At 44.6% G+C, this 14,906-nt stretch overlaps 6 protein-coding genes and 1 non-coding gene across 7 annotated transcripts; 5 read left to right on the forward strand and 2 right to left on the reverse strand.

Moving 5' to 3' along the window:
• Positions 1 to 785: 785 nt before the first annotated feature.
• Positions 786 to 1,142, forward strand: VCUG_02393 (uncharacterized protein; the record flags this gene model as incomplete). Its single annotated transcript, XM_008077210.1, has 1 exon — positions 786 to 1,142. The coding sequence occupies one exon, from the start codon at positions 786 to 788 to the stop codon at positions 1,140 to 1,142; it is 357 nt and encodes a 118-aa protein (XP_008075401.1).
• Positions 1,108 to 3,385, forward strand: VCUG_02394 (uncharacterized protein; the record flags this gene model as incomplete). Its single annotated transcript, XM_008077211.1, has 1 exon — positions 1,108 to 3,385. One exon carries the CDS (start codon positions 1,108 to 1,110, stop codon positions 3,298 to 3,300), a length of 2,193 nt encoding a protein of 730 aa, XP_008075402.1. The 3' UTR covers positions 3,301 to 3,385.
• Positions 3,386 to 3,516: 131 nt separating this feature from the next.
• Positions 3,517 to 3,589, forward strand: VCUG_02827. Its single transcript has one exon. It is a non-coding gene; the product is annotated as a tRNA-Val (tRNA).
• A 1,006-nt stretch (positions 3,590 to 4,595) lies between these two features.
• On the forward strand, positions 4,596 to 7,137 carry VCUG_02395 (uncharacterized protein). The gene has a single exon (XM_008077212.1). The coding sequence runs from the start codon at positions 4,643 to 4,645 to the stop codon at positions 7,016 to 7,018; it is 2,376 nt and encodes a 791-aa protein (XP_008075403.1). The 5' UTR covers positions 4,596 to 4,642; the 3' UTR covers positions 7,019 to 7,137.
• A 298-nt stretch (positions 7,138 to 7,435) lies between these two features.
• On the reverse strand, positions 7,436 to 8,407 carry VCUG_02396 (uncharacterized protein; the record flags this gene model as incomplete). The annotated part of the gene is made up of 1 exon (XM_008077213.1): positions 7,436 to 8,407. One exon carries the CDS (start codon positions 8,405 to 8,407, stop codon positions 7,436 to 7,438), a length of 972 nt encoding a protein of 323 aa, XP_008075404.1.
• Positions 8,408 to 8,788: 381 nt separating this feature from the next.
• On the reverse strand, positions 8,789 to 12,820 carry VCUG_02397 (uncharacterized protein; the record flags this gene model as incomplete). Its single annotated transcript, XM_008077214.1, has 1 exon — positions 8,789 to 12,820. One exon carries the CDS (start codon positions 12,818 to 12,820, stop codon positions 8,789 to 8,791), a length of 4,032 nt encoding a protein of 1,343 aa, XP_008075405.1.
• A 1,480-nt stretch (positions 12,821 to 14,300) lies between these two features.
• VCUG_02398 (uncharacterized protein) lies at positions 14,301 to 14,836 on the forward strand (the record flags this gene model as incomplete). Its single annotated transcript, XM_008077215.1, has 1 exon — positions 14,301 to 14,836. One exon carries the CDS (start codon positions 14,301 to 14,303, stop codon positions 14,766 to 14,768), a length of 468 nt encoding a protein of 155 aa, XP_008075406.1. The 3' UTR covers positions 14,769 to 14,836.
• Positions 14,837 to 14,906: the final 70 nt, after the last annotated feature.

Genomic DNA, 14,906 nt, shown 5'->3' on the forward strand with positions numbered 1-14,906 from the left:
TTGTAATACTACAAAATCAGTCGCTGAGGCATTTCGTTGCTGTCTTGTGCTGTAATTTTATGTTGTCTGCAGCACTTCATAAAATACTATACAACCCAATAATCAACTCAGCAGCTATCTTTTACAGCTATGCTTCCTTTTGTATCATCATTGCTCTATAAGCCGAGGTTGGTACTTGTTCATCCGGTAAGATGTCTACCACACTACGTAGAAGAACTTGGACCACGAACGGTCGAGTGTGTAAACCGAAATGCACTGTCTCTAAAATCCATGGTTCGATCAGTTCTGCGCAGGAATAAAACTTGATCGATGTATACTTAGTGAACTTAAAGATGTATGGCAATAGCAGACTCACCACCATCATTGCTGGCCCATATGAGTGTTGCACACTCGGCAGTGGATTGGTTTGATTGAGAAAAATTTAATGGCGATTGTACGGTCTGCGGTACAGGGCCAAAGCGGATGCCCAAAGATCGAAAAGTATTAATTCGTTGTAGCGAATGTTAAATTGCAACATGGAACAAAGGCACTAAACCTTGGATTTGTATGGAATGAGCCATAAACCGGGATAGACCGTAAATAAATAAACCTGTCAATTGTATAAAGAGCGCTGTGAGTCGTCCTACAATCCCAGCACAGGGTTGTATAAGATATTTAATTGGTGCAGCTTAACGCCAATACCAGGTAAGCTTTAGAGAAGCGCGGTTGATGAAATAGCTGTGTGCAGCGTTGAATAACTCTGTTGCTAAACAGCAGAATACAAGTTATTCGCAGTATTCTTTCTGATGAGCTACCATACTCCTACACACTTCCATGTAACCAAGCTCAGGTCGTGCTGTTCACCAACACATGGTCAGCAACTTTTAAACGGTTTTACACCACTAAGTTTAAATTTGGTACCGTGTTATAAACTGTTGGACCTGAACCTTTTATTGTACCGCGCATCACGACGAGAAACCATCCTTAAGGAACAGTCACATGCTCACATTTCCACAAATTTTAATAATACGTTTATCTATGAAGATTTTGTTCCATTGCAGGCCGAGCAACAATCAACAACCTCAATTGTTATGAACAAAACATCCTGCCGTCCCCTTCGTGCCCTCAATGAAAATACATCGTTGCAGACTGCTAAACGGTGAGAGTGACAATAAAAGGAGAAAGTACTCAGAATGCACTGAAGAATGTGTTTTTTTGTCATCATTGCTCCGAAGAGTAAGGAAAAGGAATATTAGAAGCGAGGCGAAAGGAATTGAAGGTAAGCCACGTGCAAACGGAGAGCAAGAGATTGATAATGACGAGAAACACGGGAATGAGCGTAACGAGGAAAGCATCGGAAAGCATAACAAAAATATCGATCAAGAATGTACGAACAAGCCTGATAGAACAAGAATATCGAAATCGGGTCATACAAAACTGCTCAATAAACTGCTGCAGCAATCCAAGACGAGCAGAATATTGCACATTCTCAAACAAATAGATATTAAAATGGCAGATGACCAGGCAACAAGGAATTTATTGCTGCACAACTTGAACGTGCTGATACACCACAGCTCCTTACGAGTGAGACAGAGGGTGTCCATACTTTTTAAAAAATTGTGCAAATTTGTACGTCTCGCAGATGAACACGGAGACGAAGAGCAGAGCAGCAACGCACAGACACGCACACAAAGTGTGCACAAGCCATTCAATCTGCTTAGGCTGTTCAAAAAGAACAACAACGTAACAGACGGAGCGCTAATATTTGCATTGGAAGACACCGATCCATACGTACGTAAAAATGCACTTAAAGCGATTCTCCAGCTCTCACACATCCATAAACTGTCATCACTCGCATTCTCGTTCTATCTCGATATGCTCTTCGATCCTGACACGGCCATAAGCACGCTCTCAGCACGGTGCGTGTACCGATTAACCAAAATGTACGACATAACGGTGAGCGAGCACAATCTTGAGCATCTTTTTGTTGTGGTTCCGCGGTGTAACGAAAGAATGAAAAGGTACGTTGTTAAAACGGTTGGTAATTTGGTGTTTGACGAGCACACTGTTGATGGTTTGATTGCTTATATGTGCGGGTTGGACAAGAAGTACCTGATCTATTGTGCTGAAAGGATCGTAGAGAACAATCAGGAATTGATAGAAAGAATGGTTGGGATATGGCGCGGTGGTAAAACAAGAATTAGGAATGAGAGAGGAGTGAGCGATGACTGCATGGGTAAGGAAGGAGTGAGTAGCGCGTTAAATGATGCATCAAATGATGCAAAAAATGATGAGAACAGCACATTTAAAGAATATACCACTAAAGGAGCTGAGAATTATCGGGAGAGCGCCATGAGCAACGAGCACAGGTACATAACCAATAAAACTGAGAAGAACCAAAAACATGAAAGTGCTGCGGTAATCGAAAGGAACGTAACGGTGAATAAAACGAAACATAACGAAGCGATTTGTGCTCATGAAGGTAGGTGTGAGATGGGAATGAGCCAGTGCAGGAACATAAACAGTGAAATGGAACAAAATGATAAAATGAACGGCAATACGATGGGTGACCTGCTGCACATTCCTAGTATTGCGAGTAACGACCCGGCTGTAGACCAACACTCTCTTTCTTCAACGAAGAGCGACTTTGTTCATTCTTTGTTCGCATTCTTTCTCAAACCAACGAACGATTACCTGCAACTGTTCGTTCACCTGAACAAGCATAAGAGCAAAAACGTAAAAAAGCGCGAAAGGACGTTCGCTCTGGACAGACTTGGTGTATTTCTGAAAGGAAATACCAGCAATTGTAAGAATTACTTCAGAACATGTAAAAATTATATCCGTTCAGACACGCACAGAGATGATAGCAGGATTGTTAAGGATGATAGCGCATTCTTTACGTTCATATACGACGTATACACGGCCAAAAAACACGGCGTGTATCTTCCACTACTGCTCACCTACAATCTCGCATCGCTTGGCATACTCACATTTTCGCATCTTCTCTCGTTTATTTCCAGGTACCACAACGTAAAAGGCATACGGAGTATCAAAAACGTGTTCAATGTTCCTTCTACGGTACGTGTGAATGATGTTCTCTTAATTTCGTTCACCGTTATGTACGAGGGCCGTGCATCTGAGCATCTTTTTGTGCGTGTAGAGTACAAAAGTGTTATTTTCCTGAAGTGCACGCGAAGTGTGTGCGTAAGGATGAGATACGAAGGACGGGGTGGTATAAAAGTTGGATTGGTTGTGCGGGTAGGAACGAATTATCATGGGATTGGTGAGAATAGGAGGATAAGTGTGGTTACGGGTGAGTGATAACGTAATTACTAGCTGTTAATCTCAACTTCGTTTTACCGATCGTACAAATCGGTGTTTGTACTTACTTCGTACGTAGACACAGATTAAATTCTATTTTTGATTATAAGAGCGTTTAAATCCCCTTCAGGTCTGTTCCTTGTAAACGTTTCGTCTCATGTTAAAATGCCCGTGATAAAAAGTGTGTTCTTGAAAGAATAAGTGGTAGCGACGTGAGCTCCTGTAGTGTAGTGGTTATCACGCATCCTTCACACGGATGAGGTCTCCGGTTCGAATCCGGACAGAAGCACGAATTTTACATCTGGTGATGGCCAGAGTTACCTTGTCACACCACGATCCTTAAATGCGTGATATTACACAAGTTTAATTCTTGCTTTAAAACACTTTACGTATCCTTATCTGGTATAAACAATCCTTTTCAGCTCATTAGCGCGTCTTTGGTCAACACAGCGCATCACCAGCACAACACATCAACCGGTGCTACGATCCATCAGGAGAGCTGCTGTGCTAATTCTTTTTATTTTCTTATCAAGTGTTACGTTTACCAATTGTTCTGTTTGTGCTGCCATTCAAAGAATTGAAACGAGCATCATTGCCAAAATAGTTCATCACCGTTTCTCTTCCATAAAGAACCAGAGCTGCTGTTCTAGTGGATGTCAAATTTTGTATGAAAATAGAAGCACGGTTAAAATCGTAACGTATGCGTATATCCGTGCAGATAAGCGCATCGTTACAATGCTAAAGCGAATACTCCACAGCTCTGTCCCTAATTTGCAACAAAATCGTAATTACTGTTGGTGGACCGTATTTGCTATGAATGGAAAGGAGTAGCTTACCCAATAAAAGTTAATTACAGCAAAAGAACAGCACATTTTTACGGTACTCCCAGATGAACAGAAACACGGAAATGTTTGCAGTTAATTAAAAATAAATTCGTGTCACAGTCACTCAAGCGAAGAACTTCCGTTTATAAAAATGGTATATTTTGGTAGTTCATCAAATATGAAAAAGGAGGAATAACATGTCATAAATTTACTTGTTTTGCTCATTAAAGGAAGTGGTGCGTTGTATTACGAGCAAATAACCGCTTTAACTCGATAACCCACTGTTATCGATTAAACAATCGCATATTTCTCAGTTAGCACGCCACTTTGTGTTTTCCCTCCCAATATACGTATAATAGACCGACATAGTTCCATTTTCCGCTCAATACGCGTACACCAAACATTTCCTTTCCTCTCGGTGTTACCACCATGTGCAATTCCCCACAAACATTTCCTTTCCCCCTCGGTACCGCCACTTCCATGTACTATTACTTGATCACCACGGTACCACCCTCATAATGAACATACATCTACTCATTTTCAAAAAATACGTCATCTACAACACAACACTTGCCCTGTTCCTGCCACCAATATTCACGTGCATCGTACTCTCCAAGTATCTTAAAATTTACACTTCGGTCATCCTCAAAGACATAGGACAGGCCATCGAAGACTCGCATACCGTATCACGTCTAATAATCAAACTTGGGGTGTGCTACGTGCTATACGCATTCTTCAACGAGATCTACGATTTCATAGCAGCCAATCCGATACAAAAAGCTGCTCGGCACGCAAGCAACGACTTTCTAAGAAATTGTTTGAATGCACGCGAGCGTTTGCACGAGTACTCGAGCGGTGAGGTGGGCAGAACACTGATACGCAGCGCTGATGCGGTGAGCGATCTCATAGATATCACTCTGCTGGAAATACTGCCATTGCTGGTTACGTTTGTTCTGGCATTTACAGAGATGTACCGCAGGTTCGGATATGTAGCGCTCGTGTACAACGTGGTGATGCTCATCACGTATATCATCATTACGTGTGCTATTACCCGCTATAGGATGATGTACAGGAGAAAGAGTAACATGTATGAGAACAAGGCACATGCTAAGTGTCTTGAGTGTGTGCGCAACGTTGATACAATAACGGTGTATGGCACGGCACAGCTTGAGCTTGGGCACTACGATGACGTAAACAGGAGAGTGCAGTTCTACGGTGCCAGGCAGTACCAATCACTGGCACTGCTGAATTTCACACAGAAGGTCATTCTGTACATGTTTATGGTTACGTATCTCTACACGATCCGTAAAGGGTTGGGCAACGATCAGCTGCTGCAGTATTTTTCTATATGTGGGACCATTGTGGAGGAGCTGAGCAACTTAGGATGCATCTATCACCGGTTTTCGAAGGCAATCGTTGATCTTAATTCGCCATTTCTACGTGACATGGCAGATAAAAATGAAATGGGAGCTAATGATAGGAGTGAACGCGAGTACAGCAGAGATGTGGAAGGAGAACCGCGAACCGAAGAGCGCATTCGTGCGGATGACGTGGTAGAAACAGAACGAGACAGGACTAGTGATCACGATCTTGCCGTTGAGCGAGACAGGACTGGTGATCACGATCTTGCCGTTGAGCGAGACAGGACTGGTGATCACGATCTTGCCGTTGAGCGAGACAGGACTGGTGATCACGATCTTGCCGTTGAGCGAGACAGAACCGTTGATCACGATCTTGCCGTTGAGCGAGACAGAACCGTTGATCACAGCAGCGAGGATGAAAATACTGCAAACGAAGACATAACCAACAATTTAATACACATTAACCACCCAACACCTCCCAACAACGTTGCAACCACCCAACCAATCCTCCAATTCCGCAACGTGTCCATATCCCACAAAAACACGCCGCTTCTCACCAATCTTACGTTCACAATCGCACAACGCACAAAAGCAGCCATAATAGGCCCGAACGGCGCAGGTAAAAGTTCCATAATAAAAGCAATCCTAGAATTAACACCGTATACCGGCCACATAGACAGGAAAGAGCATATCAGGTTAACGTATGCGGGCCAAGAGCCCCAACTCTTTGCAAACACAGTGCTGTACAATATAACATACGGCAGCACTGCCAAACTGCGGTGTGCGGCGAGCATGGCGATGAGAATGGGTGTGCACAAGGATATACTGCGGATGAGAGGATATGGATGTGTGCTTGGCGAGAATGCGCGCAACTTGTCCGGTGGTGAGCGGCAAAAAATTGTGTTGCTGAGGAATGTTGTGTATGGCATGTGTAGCTGTGGGGATGATGTGGAATGTGCGAGCTGTGAGGGGTGCATGGGCGAAAACAAGTTGGGGTGGTGCGATGAGGAGGAGAAAAGTGTTAAAATTAGGTTTGAGGATGAGAGCAGCACCATGTTTAAGAATGCTGAGGACGAAAGCGAAGCAACGAACACAAATGCTCCGTATGAAATGCATGCCAAGGATGACGCGTATCAAAACATCAGCGAGAACAAGCAGGGCAACCAGGACGCGGGCTACAACACGCGTAGCGATGAGACATTTGGTGCAAATCAGGGTATGAAATACGAAACGTGTGGCGTATCCGTGCCACATGACAGCGCACCACCCGGAACATCAACCCTGATGGTACTTGATGAAGCAACGTCCGCAATGGACAGGTCCTCAGAATACAACGTGATAAAACGGCTGTTCAAGGTAGGCAGCAAATGCACAATTTTGATGGTCATCCATAACCTGTCAATCTTACACCTTTTTGACACGGTAATCTACGTTGAAAATGAACTTGAGATCGGTAGTTTTGACCAGTTGATAGAAAAGAAAGGAAAGTTCTGCTCGTTCTACGAGCGTATGAAAAAGCAAAAAGAGCAGTGAACGGTATTGCGTGTTTATACGATGTAATACGGGGTGTACCGTTATTACACGACGTGCCGTAGCATGATGTATGGTGCACTGCGAAACGTGTACCGGTATTAAAAACTTTGTGCTGACCAATTTTATTGCGCACGTTCTCTGCAGGGAACTGTTTCATGTGCTGACCGTGGTATTTTATTAATAATTTGTTCACGTTTATTGCCCACTCAACTTCTTCCCCACTTATAATTTTTCTCATTAAACTCTTCCCGCTCAATTCATCCCGCTCAATTCATCCCGCTCAACTCATCCCGCTCAACTCTTCCCACCCACAATTCATCTCGCTCAACTCTTCCCGCTCAACTCCTTCCCGCTCAATTCATCACGTTAAACTCCTTCCCGCCCACAACTCTTCCCGCTCAATTCATCACATTAAACTCATTTCCTACCAAATATGAGGTACCCCGTGTGCATGTACTGATTATCCATCAGCACACACATCCGCTTACCACCGCTCTTCTTCATAAAATACTCCCGTCCCACGTTCTCATACACCTTCACATCCTTGAAGGTGTGCATTGCTCGTAGCGTTTTGGTCACCTGCTGCACAGAAATAACGAACACACACATCGTTCTGTTACGTTTGAGGACCGTTTTAAGGGTGGGTATTGCGAGCCACGGTTCTGGCATGTCCAAGACCACGCCATCCATCATTTGGTCTATCACATTCTTAGCCCCGGTACGATTTGCGCTGCCATACGTTCCGTTGATTGCATTTTCGTTATCATCCGTAGCGCTGCCACCGTTGGTGCTATGTCCTTCAGCCCTACCAGCGGGATGATCGGCATTCTCCTGATCACATTCTTTACCGCCATCTGTACGTGCACCACGGTTACCGTCAATTTCTACCGCACGTTCAACGCCTCTATCCGTGCTATCTCTGTGCAAATCCTTGCTCCCACCGTTCCCATTCAAATCAATCACTAAATCACAGCAATCCCCCTCATATACAATCACATTCTCGCCCACATTCCTTATCCTATCAACGACCCGTTCACACGAATAGACAAGCCGTACAAACCGTGCCAAACTACCCGTCAGCACACCGCTACCAAACCCTGCCTCAAACAGCACATCCGTGCTCCTCAGTCCCATAATGAAACACAGAAAGGAAGCGTCATAATCAAACACCACCTGCGTGCTGCATATCGTGTTGCTTATGAGATGGTGGGTCGGTCTGAGGATGCTTACCGGTCCGTTCTTCAGGTGTATGATGGTGTTATACCTGCATATGCTTGTGTGTTGGAGCGGTCCTGCGCGCGTGTTTGTTGTGGTTAAACTGTCCTTGTGTATTAATTTGATGGCGGATGGTGAGAAGTACAGAATTACAGGCTGCCCATCTTTTATCATCGGGGGGTGCGTGCTAAAAATTATGAATGGCAACGATTGAAGAGCGGTGAGAAAGACATTGGCACAGAAGATTGAGCAAAGCAAAGCAACTCGTTTAATACGAACGGTAGCCGTGGCAGTACAAATTAACAGGGTTGTATAGCAGGGCCCTTTACATCTGATCGGCAACTACACCAGCCTGAAAGATGAAAGATAACGGCAGGTACGATCAACCGTGGAGAACACCTTTCATCAGTGATACACACTTTCTGTTTTGTACAGGATTAGAGACCATCATAACAAACCGTTTAATAAACCCGTAATAGCACCGCATCATACACCGATAACAGAGTTGAGGTACGAGTACAGACCGCAGTACCAACGGTGCGCCTTAACCACCGTTCAGTACTTCCCAACCTTAATCCTGGGATAAATGCCCATAGCCATCAACTCAACGAACAGCAGTTTACACCCGTAAGGCACCTTAACATCAACAACCCGCCCACAGCACGCTCCTCCCTTATCCCTAATTACACAGCACCTGTCGCACACCCCTACATCAACCACATCACTGCTGAACAGCAGCCTGTCTCTTAGCATTTCAGCAGCTCCGTGCCCTACCAGGCAGTCCCTTTCCATTTCACCCACCCTTAAACCACCATCTCGGCTACGTCCCTCCGTAGGTTGCCGTGTCAGCACCGTTCTTTTTCCGATATTGCGGGCGTGTATTTTGTCCTCTACCATGTGTTTTAGTCTCTGATAGTACACGGGACCAAAGAATATGTGCGTTGGGATCGGTTTGCCCGTTGTACCGCTGTAGAATGTCTCCTTGCCTGAGTAGCTGTAACCAAGCGATTTGAGGACGGTGCAATAATCCTCTATCGTTTTGAGTGCTGCTCTATCGTTGCATGTGAAGTACTTGTCACTGCCATCATTACCACATTCTCCACCATAATCACACTCATTAAAGCTGTACGCACTGCATTCCATTCTCCTACCCAGCAATACTCCAACCTTACCAGCCACAACCTCCTTAATCTTTCCGACCGTCATCCTACTGGGAAACCCATGCGGATTCATGATCAGATCAGGAACAATTCCTCTCTCATTAAAAGGTAAATCAACAGCTCTCATAATACGACCTACCACGCCCTTCTGTCCATGCCTACTGCTAAACTTGTCACCTACCACCGGTGTACGTGTTTCTCTCACTTTTATTTTTATGAGCGTGTCTGTGACCACCACCCTGTCAACAATTGCTAACTTTTTGTGGAATAACCCGTTGAACGCTCCTTTTGGTGAATACTTGTTGATGAGGATGTCGTTCTTTACTATTTCACCCACGCATCGTATTCCATCATTCATCGTTATGCTGGTGTTTGCACTGCTCACGGAGTTATGGCTGTGCTTTTTACCACTATCATTGCGGATATGCTCATTATGGCTGCCATGCCTGTTCTCATGACATTGTTTGCTCCCCTTTCTAAGCATCTCATCAGCACCTCTCCTCATCTCATCAGCACCTCCCCTCATCTCATCAGCACCTCCCTTAATCTCATCCGTACCTCTCCTCATCTCATCAGCACCTCCCCTCATCTCATCAGCACCTCCCCTCATCTCATCAGCACCTCCCTTAATCTCATCACTCCTTTTTCCACCTACACCCAGGTCTTCATCCTTGAAAGGTAAAATAACATCACTGCTACCATCCCCGTACCGCCCTATCCCAACACTATAACTCTTATAAACAGTAACACGTGCCATCCCTCGGTCCAAACTGCTCTTGTTCAAAACAATCGCATCCTCAATGTCATATCCGCTGAGACTCATCACAGCTACCATCACATTCTGTCCAGAAAGTACCTCTGGTACATAATCGCCATACGTAACGGGCCGCTGCACGTAGTAATTGATGAACAGTACGTTATCGAAGCGTTGTTTGTAGTTAAAACATGCGATGCCCATCGACTGCTTGCCCATTGCACACTGGTACGTATTTCTTGGACTTTGGTTATGTTCAGGAAATGGAATGGTTGTGGCCGAGTAGCTCAGCATCGTTACAGGGTGCAGCTCGTAGTGTGTATGGCTTGTTGAGTAACGATGTCTAAGGCTTATCAGAGTGTTGCACTGTTCGTTTATGTCCAGGTATTCGATCACGCCCTTATGGACCAGGTCACATATGCTCATGTACTCGTTGTACACGGTACGTCTGAGAAAGCGTTTGAACGCAGCGTTGTGATCTTCATCAGAGGTGCTGGACGCATTAGCACCGCTTGCAGAGGTACCGTGGCCATGATGACGGTCGCTCATGCTGATACTACTCGTGGCACCTCCGCAATTCTTAGTTCTATGGACATCCTCGTTCAAGTTACGGTCATCATCCGGATTATAATCCTGTTCATGATCCCTGTCCAAACTGTGATCTGCACCATTACCAGTACTCGCATCCCTGTACGGATTTACCAGTAACGGCCTGCATATCCGTCCACCATCCGCACTAACAAACACGAAATTGCCTGTCCTGCTCACACTCACATGCTTATCAATCAATCCTTCTCTTCTCATTCCCACAATACGCCCAGCAATACACTCATTGCACGAACCAACGGGACAGCCATTCAAAAACACCAAAAGCCTGTTCTTGAAATTGCCCAGTGCCACGCCAAGCACCAAAAACACCTTTTCATCGAACGGCACGTCCACCGTTATCTCCGTGAGCATGCTCAAAGTCTTAACAAGACCACAGCTTTCGCCTTCGGGCGTGTCGCAGGGACACAACACTCCAAAACATGAGGTGTGCAGTGAGCGTGGGCCTGCAATCTTACGCGTCTTCTCGAACTGCGATACCACACGTGTAAGTGTATTAACAGTGTTGAGGTAGCTCAGGCGACTCAGTGCGGTGCTCACACCGCTTCGCTCCATTCTGAAGCGCCCAATGTTCCAGTTGCCGGTGCTTATCGCCCTGCACAGCGTGTTGGTGATCGTATTGTTGAGACTGACCAGACTGAGTGGCTGGAATTCCTGCGCACGCATCCGTTTTGACAGTATTTTATCGATGCCCTTCTTGATCTCCTCATTGAAACGCTTGAGCGCATCCTCGAACAGTAGGCACAGCAATGAACCGGACAGTTCAAAACGCTTGTTTCCGAGAAAGTCTAAATCACGTAACGTGCCCTGGTGCTCGATAAGCCGTGCCATCGTGAGCAAGTAAAAGCCTTTTACCTCACGCTTTACGTTCGGCAACACGATCTCGTCCATGAACCCGTCCCTGCCCTTGCACACACTCTTGAGATACGTGCGCACATCCACCCGCAAATCATTCAACGAACATCCCAAAGAGACGATCTCGTGCTCGTCTACACCGTAATTTCTCAGCAGCACGATCAGCGGTACATCTTCAGTAAACACGCTATTCTTTACAAAATAGTTGCCGTTCTTGTGCACCACAGTTGTTCTGCTTTTCCTTTCGCTTGTGAACGATGACACCGTGCTCGTATTGTTGGTTACTATGATGCGATTCTTGGAGAGTTGCTCCTGTATGAGAATGGCACGCTCTACCCCCTTGATTATGAAGTATGCACCCTCGTCAAGTGGACACTCCTTGGGATGTGCCGGTCTCTTTATTGTAAACAGACCCTTCATCCGTGCTATGTCACGTGATAACGAGCCGCATGTTTGATCTGCATTTTGTCTTGTACTTGGTTGAGTCTTCATAGCACCGCTTTTCGTTCTATTGTTGGTAGACCGGTCCACAGCTTTGTGATCCGCAGGATACTCATGGTTCTCAGCCAAAACATCCTTTCTCATACCGCATTCATCTCTGGTAAAAGATGTGGCACAGGCCGCTCCTTCATTCATTTCTCCACCAATGCTACTTTCATCGATCACACTTGCATCATTTTCTATCGCTAAACAGCCTTTCATTCTGTGCGCCTGCGTGCCACCCACAGCAATATCAATATCACCACCGGGCATCTTACCCACCATCACATCACTCTCTGTATTTTCACACGTACCATGACCCAAGATACTCTCTCTTATCCATCTCATTTCATCATTCTCTCCAACACTCCCCAAATGGCAAAGCAGACTTCCAACCATAACGGGCATCCTTCCAATAACAACATCTTTTCGAACACTAACCTTCCTACACACACAATACTCAACATCAACTACAATATCACCCAAGTAACTCAAGTCTCTCAATCTGCACTCTTCGGGCAATACGTCTCTAATTATCATGTTATCAATTATGTTGGGCTTGTTCACCCGTATGTTAGACATTTTCATGTAAAATGTTGGGTCTATATCCGATAGAATGGTGTTGTTTACTTTTAGGATGCTTTTTAGGTCGGTGGTTATGAAGTGGTTGTAGGAGGTGAGGTGGTGGCGAAATAGACCGTTCTGTTTGAGAAACGATTTTATGAGATTCATGGGGGTGGGTGCGCTGGGAGTATTGAAGGTGTTGGGGGTGCAATGGAAAAAAGGCGTTGAGGGGTGGTAGGTGGAGCAAATATGACAGGGCATTAAGGCATGATTGGAGGAATATGATGGGATGGAAGGGCAGGATCCGAGGAATATGACAGGGCATTAAAGTATTGAATGGAGCAACGGGGTAATCTGGAAGAGTATGATGAGGTACATGAGGAGTGGCTAAGAAGAACATTTTCTGTTGAAAGTATCAAACTGCATTACAAAGCGGTTCAGAACGATGAAGTTTATATTTCATTTCAAGCATGAAGAACTGTACCAAAGAACACGTACAGAACAGCTGCAAATAAGGCTATGTTACCGTATTAAACACCGATGAGGATAAACCGTATCGCGCCATAACAGGTTTTACCGCTTAGAAAGACACTTTAACCGTTAAAACACCCCAAGCGAACAACTGCTAAGCAACGACTGCCCAAAATACTGCCAATCAAACGAATGAATTAGTGTGCAAGGTGGACGAACGGGCTATTAACGGATCGTTTTTGTTGCTGTAATTTCTTATTTTTGTTTGTCTAGCGCTTTTGAGACGTATGCCAAGGATAGGATGTTTTTATCTGGGAGATAAAAAACGAATTGTGCGTAAAAATGCGGTATTAGAAGTTGAACACGCACTTTTCATCATTCTGGTTCAACACGCGGATTCGTTGGTTGAAACGCAGGGTGTGTTAGGTAAACGAGTTGTAACGAGATTATGTGTGGATAGGTGCTGCCATGAGAAGTGTGAATATAGAAATTGTAAGTGCACAGTTTAGCACATATTTTAAAATGTGAGATGGACAGGGATTAACTGCTTCATTTCTATCTTTACTACGTTCTCTTACAACATTTAGGATAATCGTTTTGGTTTATTTTGTTATTTTTATCGGGTCACAGGCTCTTATAACCCGGTTTTGCCATACTTAGGTATTTTTCGTGCGTGTACAGCACACAAATTATATTTTTAATTAAACTTGCAATTCCTGAATTAGCCTTAAATATCAGAATAATACAATTAATTAGCTTTTATAGCAACAGCGGTTTTATCCGAATCAACACTGCTAGATTTTTTGCATATTTCTATTTTAGTTTGGACCTTATTCCAAGAAATACATCAGTACAAAAAATGGATAGAATTACTTTTATACAGGAGGCTCAGCAAAGGATTGGATGATTTTGTGACTTTTAGGTGCAGCTGTTCTCAGTAGAGCCATGGAACGTTATACGGTCAAGGTGTTAATGCAGCAACTCAGCACGTCTCTGCTTGTGCGCACGCATACACCAAATGATTGGTTGTGCATTTCCTCACAAAAATGCTCGATATGTGCTGAGCACTACGAACTGATACACCAATCAATAACGGACAGCTAAAATTGGGCACGATCCAAAACATTTCGTTTTAATCGTTCCAACAAAACCAAGAAATTTCATCATACCCCTTCAAATGGCAACCGATTCAGGAACAGACCCGACCACAGACAAGCCAAGCGGCCTTTCCCAAAACATAGCATGGACCGTGCACAAAGGCTCATTCATTGCCCACATTTCCGTAGTAATGATAGGTCACTCCATCCTACGCTTCGTATTCACCAAAGAAATTGCGTATCAGGTGACGCCTCTGCTGTACAACGTAATTACGTTCGTATTCTTTCACTTGATTGTGGGCGATCCCTTTGACACACGCTTTAACGATCATTCGTTCTGGGAACAGATGGTTGAGCAGCTTGGATACGGTACCGCCACGATCTTTTTTATGGTGCTTCCGATTGTGATGTTTATATTGATCAATCATTTGGTTGTTTGGAACGTTTACCTGTTTTATTTGAACATTTTGTCGCTGATATTGGTGGTGGTGCCCAAATTGGGCTTCATGCACCGAAAAAGGGTGTTTGGGCTTGGGCGTGAGGATTAGACAATACTGAGGTGCCAGAGATGTATGAACTGGTAAGTGTATCATTAAAAGAATAATATGTAGCGGTAGATTATTGAGCTGTTGGGATAGTGCTCCATTCTGGACCCCTAAAACGGGGAGAGCTCCTTAATATTGTAT

Source organism: Vavraia culicis, assembly GCF_000192795.1.
Source record: "Vavraia culicis subsp. floridensis unplaced genomic scaffold supercont1.60, whole genome shotgun sequence".
NCBI classification, from domain to species: domain Eukaryota; kingdom Fungi; phylum Microsporidia; family Pleistophoridae; genus Vavraia; species Vavraia culicis.